Source organism: Vigna unguiculata, chromosome 4, assembly GCF_037176805.1.
Source record: "Vigna unguiculata cultivar grain cowpea cultivar isolate G323 ecotype 2 chromosome 4, ASM3717680v1, whole genome shotgun sequence".
Lineage (NCBI taxonomy): Eukaryota > Viridiplantae > Streptophyta > Magnoliopsida > Fabales > Fabaceae > Vigna > Vigna unguiculata.
Genome location: NC_140795.1, coordinates 18,219,146 through 18,231,788, shown reverse-complemented (window position 1 = coordinate 18,231,788; position 12,643 = coordinate 18,219,146). Strand labels below are relative to the sequence as shown.

Sequence of the window (12,643 nt, the reverse complement as noted above, 5' to 3'; positions counted from 1 at the left end):
TAGTTTCTCAGGCTTGTCCCGAAACACAGTCCTTACAACAAACGAAAGCCCAAAAACGAAGACAAACAAAATCCAAGGGTTTTAGGAAGAAACAAGAGAGAGATTGGAACTCTCCTGTTCTGAAGTGATTCATTCCACTTCTCTGCCATGAAGTTCCTTCGATCTCTCATTGGTATATTCTTCTTCTTCTTCTCCGTGTTCTACTATTTCTTCATTTTCTTGTACAAACTTTCTTTCACAATCTCATTTTCTCTTTCTTTTCGCTTTCCATAGCTCAATCACGTTATGCAGCTTTTTTCACAGTCTCGGTTTCTCTTTCTTTTCTCTTTCCGTAGTTCAATCACGTCATGCTGCGCTTGTCGGGTCACTGAATGGGGTTTCTGGACTCCGATTCTTCGCTGTTTCCACTGAAGAGTACGCCAAGAGAAACTATGCAAACAACGTTTCCGAGTACAACACTGTTTTGGGCTCTCTCACTGCACAAAGAAGGTTTTGTCTCCTTTTTTTTTTAAATAAAAAATGGGTTAATTAATTATTTTGAGCATCCCATTTGTTTGAATTTTGCCAAGTTTGAATTTTTGTATGAGGGGTTTATTTGGTAGGAATTTCTTGCTGAGAGATGTGTATCATGATATGATGCTTGATGGGGTGAAACCTACGCGCGACACTTTCCATTCCCTTGTTGTTGGAACTATGAAAGGAGCTAGGATGCAAGATGCTTTCTTCTTCGTGGACCAAATGAAAACTATGGGTTTGCTCCCTGATGTATGTACTGTTTTTATATCATTATTCATAATTTTTGCTTGAATAGTTTTCCATTTTGGGTGTGACGAGGTGTTGGAATGGACTTATTGATATTGAATGTAATACTTGAATTTATATGCTGAGAAAGGGGTGCTTAACAAATTTAGGTTGATCATCGCCTTGCAGAAATCGATATCATTGCTTGATATTCAATTTGGTACTACTGGCATATAATGAGATCTGAAGTTGAGATATTGAACTAGTTTTGTTGCTTTCCCCGTGTTTATTAACAAGGGGAAGGGATAAGAGTGGAATGATTATACTTGAAAGTGTTGTAGTTCGATATCTTTAGTTTGCTGCGTTGAACTTTTATTTTCTGGGTCTCTTCCTTTTATAATAACTTTTAGAATTTAGAATATGGACACTCTTGAGTGATAAAAGAAGGTTTTGAGGTTCTTTTATTCTTTATAGTCTTTTTTGCGTTTCCGTGCTATTGTAGATCAGAAGATACTTTTGTTATTTTTGTACACATTTTTGCATGAAAAGGTTGTTGGGAGCTTGAATGTGTGTCCCATAATGATTTTATCTAGTAGTTTGTATCAGCAGATGCCATTAGGCCACAAAACATTTTGATGTGTAATTTGTATATCCTCTATGTTGGTCTATGACAGTTGTTTCATGTTGATGACGTAGGTTACTTTGTACAACTTTCTGATTTCGACTTGTGGAAAATGCAAGAACTCTAATAAGGCTATTCAGGTACTTATGACTATTGCTTATAGTCAAGGATTTGAAGTATTACTATTTGTGTTTTTTGCTTCTTTCTCTTTAGATATATGATTTATTTGTTTTTTGTATGAAATGAAGATTTTGGAGGAAATGAAATGCATGGAAGTAAAGCCTAATGTACAAACCTACATCTGCTTGCTAAATGCTTGTGCTGCCGGTGGACGCATAGACCGAGTGTATGTTGCATCTACTTCTTGCACTATCTAATACTTTACTATAAATTACTTTTGCCCTTAATTCCTTCTCTCTATAATTCCATTGTCTGTTTTATACAATGCTTGTTGTTTTATTTTAAAACAGTGTTATGAAATTCTACTCTTAATGGCCTAACAAGTAAAACCTGATTTTCTACAAGATAATTTTTTTTCTTGTCTTTTGAGTAACGTAGGAGGTTTCGCTCTTCTAGTTGTCTGTTTTTTAGTACAAATTGTATATCAGCATCATCAACTCGTCACTTAGATATATTTTTTATTTTTTTGGAATATTTAAATTATATGTATTGAAATGTATTGATCCAGGTATGCAATTGTCCGTGATATGATAGCTGCTGGTCTGGGATTGAACAAGTTCTGCTATGCTGGGCTTATAGTTGCACACAAGAATAAGACACCTCTTGCTGATGATTTTTCTGCAAAAGTAGTTATCATTCCTATCTTTTTATTTGGAATCGTATATGCTGTATTTATCCAGTGATGTCTAAAACTTTTATTCTGTGGAAAAAGGTCATTGAGTTTGTGGAGAAGTCAAAGATGTGGTCTTCAGTTGAAACCAACAGTGCCAATGCTGAGAATGTGATGATGGGTGTTACTGATGAAGAATTATACAACCTACCAACAGCAGAATATATTCATAGGCGTGGAGGGTTTTTGAATCTACCATTTACAGCTTATCACACTGCATTTCATGCTGCTGCAGACCTAAAAAATGTTGAGGTATTAAGTGTCATGTCATGCATGTTAAAGTTTGGATGCTGTTAAATAATTCTTTTTACCATGCTTCTGCTTTATTATTCCAATGCCATTTGTTTGTATGTGGAATGAAATCATTCAACCATATGACTTCGAGATGTTGGATTTAATTATCAGCAGCATTAAGTCCTGTAAAAATTGGTTGCATGTGATATTTGAATATGGACATAAGTTGGGAGTTGGTGTCCCTTGTGTATTGTTGAGAATAAAGAAAATAGGGATTGAGATTAATCTCCCTTGTGTATAAACCACACATAGGGTAATCTATTTATAATAGAGAAAGGTACAAGTAAAAAGAGTAACTGAAAATAAAAAGATTAAATAGAAGATATTGTTTGATATTGTGGTTATCAATATCTAACAATATCTTAATAATATCAAACAATATCTAACACTCCCCCTCAAGCTGGAGCATACAAATCGTATGTGCCAAGCTTGTTACAAATATAATCAATTCTAGGCCCCCGTAAAAATTTAGTAAAAATATCTGCTAATTGATCACTTGAGTTAACAAACTCAGTCTTGATGTCTCCAGACATAACCTTTTCTCGAACAAAATGACAATCAATCTCAATGTGTTTGGTCCTCTCATGAAAGACAGGATTAGAGCTAATATGAAGAGCAGCCTGATTGTCACACACAAGTGTCATTTGAGTAACATCTCCAAATTGTAACTCTTGAAGCAATTGCTTGAGCCAAATAAGTTCACAGGCAGCTGAGGCCATAGCTCTATATTCTGCTTTTGCACTGGATCTTGCTACAACACTTTGTTTCTTACTTTTCCACGAGATCAAGTTACCACCAATGGAGACACAATACCCAGATGTAGATCTTCTATCAGAAGGAGATCCTGCCCAATCAGCATCTGAATAGCAAACAACTCTTGTATGATTATTAGAACCATATAACAATCCTTTTCCAGGAGATTTTTTAATATACTTCAAGATGCGAATGACTGCATTCCAATGATCTTCACATGGAGAATTAAGAAATTGGCTTACCACACTGACTGCAAAGGAAATGTCAGGACGAGTAACGGTAAGAAAATTCAATTTCCCAACCAATCGTCTATACTGCTCAGGATCAGATATAGGCTCCCCCTGATTTGGTAGAAGTTTAGTATTGGGATCCATGGGTGTATCAATAGACTTTGAACTCATCAACCCAGTTTCTTCCAGAATATCCATGGCATACTTTCTCTGAGATATAACAATACCATCATTAGACTGTGCCACCTCAATACCCAAGAAATATCTGAGTTTGCCAAGATCTTTGGTCTGAAAATGGTGACAGATATGTTGTTTCAACTGAGAGATGCCATGGTTGTTACTCCCTGTAAGAACGATGTCATCAACATATACTATCAAGTAAACACATCCAGCACTCGAGTATTGATAAAAGACAGAATGATCTACTTCACACCGAGTCATACCAAATTGCTGAACAACATTGCTAAACTTTCCAAACCAAGCTCTAGGAGATTGTTTTAGGCCATATAGGGATTTGCGAAGACGACATACCATCCCAGAAGACTCTCCCTGAGCAACAAATCCAGGAGGTTTCTCCATATAGATTTCTTCTTGCAAATCACCATTGAGAAAAGCATTTTTAACATCTAGTTGATAAAAAGGCCATTGTTGAAGAGCAGCCATGGCGATAAATAAACGAACAGAAGCCATCTTTGCCACGGGGGAAAAAGTATCTCCATAATCCAACCCAAAAATTTGAGTATAACCTTTGGCCACAAGACGAGCTTTGAGGCGATCAATAGTACCATCAGGTCCAACTTTGATAGCAAACACCCACCTGCAACCAACAACAGATTTTCCAGATGGCAACGGGACCAGTTCCCAAGTTCCACTGTTATGAAGAGCACTTAATTCATCTGTCATGGCCTGACGCCAACCAGGATGGGCTAAAGCGTCACAGACAGTTTTTGGAATGGTCATAGAAGAAAGAGAGGAAAGACATGTATAAAAAGGTAATGACAATCGATGATAACTCAGTAATATAATGGGGAGAGGGATTACGGGTAGAACACATACCTTTTCGGAGGGCAATGGGAACTAAGGTTATATATAATGAAAAATTAAACTATTAAAATTATGACAAAAATATTTAATAACCAAAATTACTGATTTTTTTATAATATACCAAACAAAATAAAATAACAAAAATTCTCATCCGTTAAGTTTACCTTTATCAAAGCCAGTGGATGCGATTAACTTTCCCATCGTGGGGAGATATGATTAAAGCTTCGATCACCATTATAATTCATATATTTTCCTTAATTTGCAATCGTTATTTCAAATTTTTTTTTCTCCCCTACAAGTTCACTAAATTCAAATACCTTTTTATAAATAATTTTTCAATTCACAATTCAATTTAAGCACTTGTAAAGAGTGAATGGGATAAGTCACAACAAGTTGAGTCAGAAATAAGTTAACTCAATTCTTATTTTTTGATAAATTAAAAATTTTGTAACTTGATTTAACCCAACAATTAAATGGATTGACTTACTTAAAAAATATTTTTTAATTTATTTTATATATTTATTATATTATAATTAAAATAAATTTAATTTTTTAGATTAAATATATTTATAATTCTAAATTTAAATGTAAAATTAAAATTTCTCTATAGTTGGTGAGTTCGATTCGAATTTGCGATAAGTTGGATTGATTTAGGATTGTGAATACATTCTAACCTCTATTTACAACAACCTTTCAATAAATTTACATAATTACACAATTAATATTTTATGACAATAGTTAAATGAAAATCAATTCATAATTAATTTTCTATGATAATAGTTAATTGAAAAACTAATTCAAATAATTAAGTTTCAAAATCCAATTAAATCAACAATTACATCCTTAGTTGAAAACTACCATATACTTCCACATCTTAAAAAATCTCGAAAAGATAATCTGTGGTGGATATCTAAAACTGGAACCAACTAATCCCTTAGGAAAAAAAAATGTTTGGGGTCATATGGCCCTTAAGAAAAATAATTTTTTAATAGTGTGGATAGAATATAATATATTACAATGGAGTCGGCACTTTGCACTTTTGGGTCTCTTTGCCATAGTGTCTGTCACCTTACCCTTCAGAACAAACACGACAACATCTCAGAACTTCCTCTTACCTTGTATATATAGATACATATGTTATGAGTCTCTGGTGTCCCAGACAAAAATTATTAAAAAAGAGAAAAACTTTTCCAACCCCAACTCAATATTTTGTCCAAATTCATTGTTTCAGCGTCAACCATGAGGCGACACTTATCAAAATTCTTTCACTACCCAATTGGGTTTAACCTATCAAATTCCTTTCCGGTGAGACCCCTCTCTCTCTCTCGGTTTGTTTAGCTTATTCTTTTGGTGATGTAACTGGTCAATCAAGTTGGTTGTAATGGATTGAAAATTGACGTTTTGGAACACATCTATGAAGTTAACTGAATCGTTCATGCCATGTCAAATTTCGGGTATAAACTTATAATTTCCCTGTTCTATCAGGATCATGGAAAACCCCCTCATTGTACTTCAATTCAGTTTCTTTTTTTATCGAATGCTCACTTCAATGATAAGTTATAGTGATACCCATTTACATGCAGATGAGAACTGTTATTTTATTTCTTGTCCTAAGAGTACTGGTTAGCCTGTGCTAGATTCATGCTTTGTGTGTTAATCTGGGGTGTGGTGGTACTAATATATGTGCAAATTCAGTAATAAACTTGTACTCCTCCTCTGGTTCTACCAACCTAGAAAATGCAAAAATCAATCACTTAGTTGTTCCATTTTAATATAAATTAAGTTTTTACCGTATGCGTACTTGAAGGATTAAATATTGATACCCAAATGATTATTTTTTGTTGTTTAAGAATTTATTAATCTGGGGTTTTGGTGGAGTTTATATGTGTTCAAATTTTGTTTATGAAAATGTGGCTGGCATGTGACACTAATTTTCTTGAAGCAGTTGAAATGTGATGTGAGTTCGTTCTGTGCTGCCAATAGTATTCGTCAAGGTTTGTTCGGTGGACACTTGAATGAATGTGCCACAAGAGCTTTGGCCACTACATCTTGTGCTTCGGTGTCTGAAGATCTGCCAAAGGATAATTCCGTCTCTGATATGTTGGTAGATTCATTTGGAAGGCTTCACACATACTTGAGAATATCTGTAACAGAGAGGTGCAATTTAAGGTGTCAGTATTGTATGCCAGCAGAAGGTGTGGAACTCACTCCTAGCCCTCAAATTTTGACAAAAACTGAGATTCTACGATTGGCAAATCTGTTTGTAAGCTCCGGGGTAACTAAAATACGTTTGACGGGTGGGGAACCAACTGTTAGAAAGGATATTGAAGACATATGTTTGGAATTATCAAACTTGAAGGGACTGAGAACATTGTCCATGACTACCAATGGTATTGCTTTAACGAGAAAACTTCCAAGGCTGAAAGATTGTGGGCTTACTTCCCTCAACATTAGTGTAGACACTTTGGTACCTGCAAAGTTTGAGTTTATGACCAGACGCAGAGGGCATGAAAAAGTTATGAATTCAATTAATGCTGCCATAGACCTTGGATTTAATCCAGTTAAGGTATTTCTTGGTTACATATCATTACTTTTTGCTAGTGTTTCTCATTGATCACCTTCCCATGAGCAGCTACCCTTTTGCTCAAATTCATTAAGTTAATCAAATGAATTTTTCAACAAGGGTGCATAACCTCAGGTAAATTTCATGTCACTGATGGATGAATTTTAAGGTATCTTTGATGTTTCTCTGCATTTCAGGTCAATTGTGTTGTAATGCGAGGATTCAATGATGATGAGATCTGTGATTTTGTTGAGCTGACCCGGGACAAGCCAATTGATATTCGCTTTATAGAGTTCATGCCTTTTGATGGGAATGTTTGGAATGTCAAGAAACTTGTACCCTACTCAGAAATGTTGGATACAGTGGTAAGGTAGAATTCAGACTGGAGGCCTAACTTTTATACTACATTTTGTTGTTCTCTTATAGCAGATAGAGACCCTTTATAACCATCATTACCAAACAGATGAAACAGTTTCCAAGCTTAAAAAGAGATCAGGATCACCCTACAGATACGGCCAAAAATTTCACAATAGATGGGCATGAAGGTAGAGTTTCGTTTATCACATCAATGACTGAGCATTTCTGTGCTGGTTGCAATAGATTGCGGCTACTTGCTGATGGAAACTTCAAAGTCTGTTTATTTGGTCCTTCGGAGGTAAGTTATATTCAAATCATCAAAGCTCAGTGTACTATGCTTGTCCCCTAAACCTGGTGATGGTAATTGGGCTAAAATCTGTGATGTCACTTCTATTTGAATACTTAATGTTTTTGGTGAATCTGTAACGCTAAACTTGATGATAGTATATGAAGTCTGGATGCTTAGTACGACATGAGTACGTACAACTACAGGAATACGATGATCTTTTTGAAATTTAGGATATGCTATGTTTTGGATTCTTAACAAAACATTATAGATGCATAATATCGGTGAAGAAAGAGAGAGTGGGGGTAATTTCTCATTAATTCATGATTATGATGATCGCAATTTAATTTAAAAAATTGATATGAATGGAGAAGTATCAGTATTTGACATGGGAACAAACACCTTGATGTTTCCATTTTGAGTATCAGGGCATCGTAGATCATATTAATTGCAGGCCTTCTAAATGTACCGGTAAATGAATTGGATAGTTTGGTGATGAGGGTGAAGGACTCGGGATTAAGAAATTGGTATTTAAGGCCTATAAATTTTTTGGCAAGTAAAATCAAGACTTTCTATGCAAACTTTTAGCAGTCTTGTCTTTTAAGGAGTGTGACTGATTTCTTGCAGTTAGCTGTTTCAATGGCTGAGTATGGTTCTGGGAGTTGTTTACTTTTGGATTAGTACTTTGAAACTGTGATGTCTACTGTCAGTTCTGAATTCTTGATATGGTACATACTCGATAATGGGGAAAAGGGAAACTATCTGCCAACTCATAATAGAAAAACATAACTTCAAATATTTGTTTACAAAGATTGAAGTTCCCTGCAGAAAGTGGATTCCTGTAGTGAATCTTGATATTTGTCTGTAAATGGAAGATTTGATACACATTAGGACATGGTCTTTGCGAACATTAAAATATGGCTCTACCTCATACAATATTTTGGATTGAACATGCACTGTCTTGCCTCTTCTTTCCATTGCACATGCTATTTCATTTGATATTCTATTTATTTGATTACTTGTAATTGATTTTTTAGGCGCACTAATATACTTTCATCATTATTTTGAATTCTTAATCATTTCTGAAAATTTTCTTATCAATGAAACTGATAAATATTTTCCCTATTCAAGACATGCCGGTCATTATGGATGTTATCTCTACCATTTATGTTCAAGTTAAAGGTGCTTGATGTATGTATGGATGTTGACATCAGTCGGGACAATAAAACGTGTCATGGCATACATATAGCATCTTTAATGAGAGCTTCATTAAAAGATTTTTGTGATTTTCTTATATGGATCGTGTTTCAGGTTAGTTTAAGAGATCCTTTGAGATGTGGTGCAGAGGATCATGAACTTAGGGAGATAATAGGAGCAGCGGTATGCACTTCTTCTGATTATTATTGCTAAATCTCAATTGTGTTGTAATGATTTATAATGTTTTTATTTCTTTACCAGGATTTATCATCCTTTTAATATAATGATGCTGCTGCAATAGAATTTCACTCACTGCTATTTTAATTTAACATGGTAGTGAACCTTTATTAAAAAAGATATACTTTAGGAATAAGAGGAGCATAGCAAGAAGGGACAACACACCCCACAACCTAACTGAAAAGGAGTTAGTTAGAGATTATGTATATATGGAGAAAAAAGTGGGTGGGGGTGATAGAGTTAGGTGAAGTTTAGCTCATTTGGCAATCGGTATACCCTTATAATGTAACTATTCTTATAATGATGCATGGATATGATGCGTGTATCGGATATGGTACGTATCGGATATATCAATACACTTATTTTGAAAACAATAAGGTATGATACGTTATATATGCATATTGAAAAATTTTACAAAAACCTTAAAACATGATAAATATATATTGTTATTGTGTGAATTCAAATTAAAATCAAATATCTTAAAAACTGTCAAAATAAAAAGTTATAAATTATTTTTATCACAAAAAGTATTACAAGTTTATAGATTAGATACTTTATTGATAAATATCGGTAAAGTATCAGATATTGATACGTGTCAAACATGAATACATGACAGATTGAGGTATCAGTGCATCATAACTTATCACCTTCAACCTCTAGACTAACGTGAGCATTTCCATTGAATAATATGTTACTGACTCACTTCTTTCCTATGATTTTCCATCTGTTTGCTCTTGTCCTAGTAAGCTCTTTGATTGCTTTTGAACAACATAGTCAATAGTGGATCATAGACTACTTGAAATTGTGTGTCCAACTTTAGGTAAGCAATATTATGAGTGGTCTTGTACTATCCTATTTCTTAATGTTATCTTTCCTTTGTTCTAGGTGAAGAAGAAGAAAGCTTCACATGCTGGCATGTTTGATATAGCAAAGACTGCAAATAGGCCCATGATACATATTGGTGGATAAGGTCTCTTCTTCTTCCTTTCTTTCATTTTTCCTATAAAGGTTATCCATTCAATCTCTAAAATATTTATTTTACAATTTACTGAGGCACATCATGATTTTTCTCTATTTCAGGTATCACACAGTGATAAAGTTACTTACATAGCAGGCAACCAGAGTAGTCCTAGTGAGAAGTACCCTGAATTGAATATTATCTGAGATCTTCATTGATACAATCTCACTACATGAAGGGTGATAGATTTTTCAACTATACCTAGCCACATATACTGTTAAATGTTGTTCCTTTGGATAGAACCCATTGTTGTTGTATCGAGTAATAATGCAAATTTGGGCTTTAAATTTTCTGATCATGTGTGACTCTTTCTTCATTGGTTTATGACTTTTGGGTCGTGTGTTAATCTTTCTTCATTGGTTGTTTGTTTACCAGTCAACTTTAGTTTCAGCATGGCACTGTATTTATTTGTTTTGTTGTAGACATGACAATGAAATTTTGAAAAGGTTGGTTATGCCCTGTTACATCATTGAATTTGTACTATGTATGCAGTGAGGTTGTTGACCAGGTCTTCATAGTGCTGCTTCTCAGACTTCATACGGCATTCCCAATTTTCTTTCCTTAGTTTATACTCTTACCCGGAAATTGAAGGAACAACTCTAATCTAGATGTTACCAAGTTCTACTCTTGGGATCACTTCATGCTCCCTACCATTGCTTTTGTCATTTAGACCCTTTCTAATATCTCAACTTTCTAGGAACGCAAAATGTATGGAAATTTAAGAGACCAAAGGTGTTAATTAGAGTTAAATATATGTCTAGATATATATAATTTGAATTAGATTTTAGGAGTGTTTTATGTTTTAATTATTAGATATTATTTAGTGGATGAAGAAAAAAAAATTAGGCTATTGGTTAGACTTAGAGAGTTAGATTGAGATATTACTAAACGTTTGTTACATTTGCTTTATGTATGAAATAATGTGGAATATTATACATTTTTTACCCATTTAAAATATATTTTCTAAACATTAAAAACCTAAAAACCAACAATAAGAGTTTTGTGATAGGTTTTTTTAGGGGAAGATTCATTAGGGAGGTATAACAACAATGAAATCTAAGCTCAATTCACATGGATTATCACCATCTTCAACGCACAACCTTAAAGTAATTTAAACTCACTTGGATTTTTAAAAATATATTTTTCAAGAATGAATCCTTTCCACATTGATAATACAATTAACCAACATGTTAAGTTGATTACATAGATTGGATCATCATGACATGAGTATAAAAGGTGGAATATGTCTTTTTAGAACTTGTATAAGAACTAAAATCACTTATTTTGGCTCTGGCACTATATTGTTGGGTGGATCTTGAAAGATAGAAAAAATCTCATTCATAGCCACACATACGACTTTTCAATGGCGGACCATTGTTGTGACAAGGGGAGCCATGGCTCCCCAAAAAAATTTTAATTCTATTTTTAAGCCCAACCCCAAAATAACTATCAAAACATAAAAATCCCTTAAGGGTTTCTTCTTCCTCTGCGTGAGCAACACCAATCCTCACCCACTCATGGCTGGCCAGGGCCAATGTTGCCGACGCCGATCACCGCCGAAGGAGCTGCCAGCGTTAACGTCACTGTTTCTCTTTCATTCCCTTTCGCGTCTGAGTGCTCCTTTGATCTCATTTTTACTCACAAACACGAGACACTCCTTCCACTCATTGCTACCAGAAGCGTCGTCGTCATCCACGGCGCTCCAACTCCCTCATTCTTCTTCTTGCGCCGGCCACACCAGGTCTGGGAGCCACGCCGCTGAGCCCTACTGTCGCGCCCTCAACCGGAATCGCTCTTCTCCAATCGAACTTTGACACGCCTCCGACAATGCGGCCGACGAATTTTTCTTCCCTTTATCTGTTCGATTGGGTGATGGTTGTTCTCTGTTACTTGGATGATGGAATAGTCTTGGGGGTGATGGAAACTGTTTTGGTATTCTGTTTTCTATTGTGCAAGTGGAAGATGTGAGTGATAAGGCGATAAGCGTGAGCGAGTCCTCTATTTGGTGAAGAAAATGAAAGAAGATGAAAGATGGATGAAAAAGGGAGGTGAGGAAGATGGTGAGGGAATGGGTGGCGACAATGTGTAGTTGGAAATGCGAAAGGATGAGTGCTTGTGTGCGCGTGAATGGGGAGAGAATCTAGAGGGAGCTGTTGTTTTTATGTGATGGTATTTGTTGGTTATGGAGAATGATGATAGATGAAAAATGTGGGTCTGAGTTGTAGGATTATGAGGAAAGTTAGCGTCTACCGGTTTAGCGGGAGGAAGAAAAATGTGGTTCGGGTATGGGTAGTGTGCGTCGGTCTCAACGTGGTTAATCATGAAGGCATGATGATGGAAGAATGGGAAGTAGTAACAGTAGGCGAACAACCATGCGGCATCAACCATTTCATACAAGATTTATGTGATCAAACACTGAGTGACAGAATTACGGGGGCCTTTGAGAAAGCT

General features: G+C 35.2%; 1 protein-coding gene across 4 annotated transcripts; it reads left to right on the top strand.

Moving 5' to 3' along the window:
- Positions 1 to 10,661, top strand: LOC114171879 (GTP 3',8-cyclase-like). 4 transcript variants are annotated; one of them, XM_028056658.2, is made up of 13 exons: positions 1 to 172; positions 336 to 489; positions 603 to 765; positions 1,438 to 1,503; positions 1,612 to 1,709; positions 2,052 to 2,169; positions 2,256 to 2,465; positions 6,480 to 7,100; positions 7,295 to 7,462; positions 7,561 to 7,752; positions 9,052 to 9,120; positions 10,060 to 10,144; positions 10,255 to 10,661. In XM_028056658.2, exons 1-12 carry the CDS (start codon positions 148 to 150, stop codon positions 10,141 to 10,143), a joined length of 1,968 nt encoding a protein of 655 aa, XP_027912459.1. In that variant the 5' UTR covers positions 1 to 147; the 3' UTR covers position 10,144; positions 10,255 to 10,661. The 4 variants fall into 4 exon arrangements, with proteins under 4 accessions (XP_027912459.1, XP_027912458.1, XP_027912460.1 ...); XM_028056657.2 differs by having other exon boundaries at positions 6,477 to 7,100; XM_085672598.1 differs by having other exon boundaries at positions 32 to 172; positions 274 to 489; positions 6,477 to 7,100.
- The last annotated feature ends 1,982 nt before the right edge of the window (positions 10,662 to 12,643 follow it).

Bases quoted from the DNA above. Each gene is read 5' to 3' on its own strand.
- LOC114171879 (XM_028056657.2), top strand. From the start codon at position 148: ATGAAGTTCCTTCGATCTCTCATTG. The intron at 173-335 runs GTATATTCTTCT...CTCTTTCCGTAG, and splicing joins GTTCCTTCGATCTCTCATTG to TTCAATCACGTCATGCTGCG. The intron at 1,504-1,611 runs GTACTTATGACT...TATGAAATGAAG, and splicing joins ACTCTAATAAGGCTATTCAG to ATTTTGGAGGAAATGAAATG.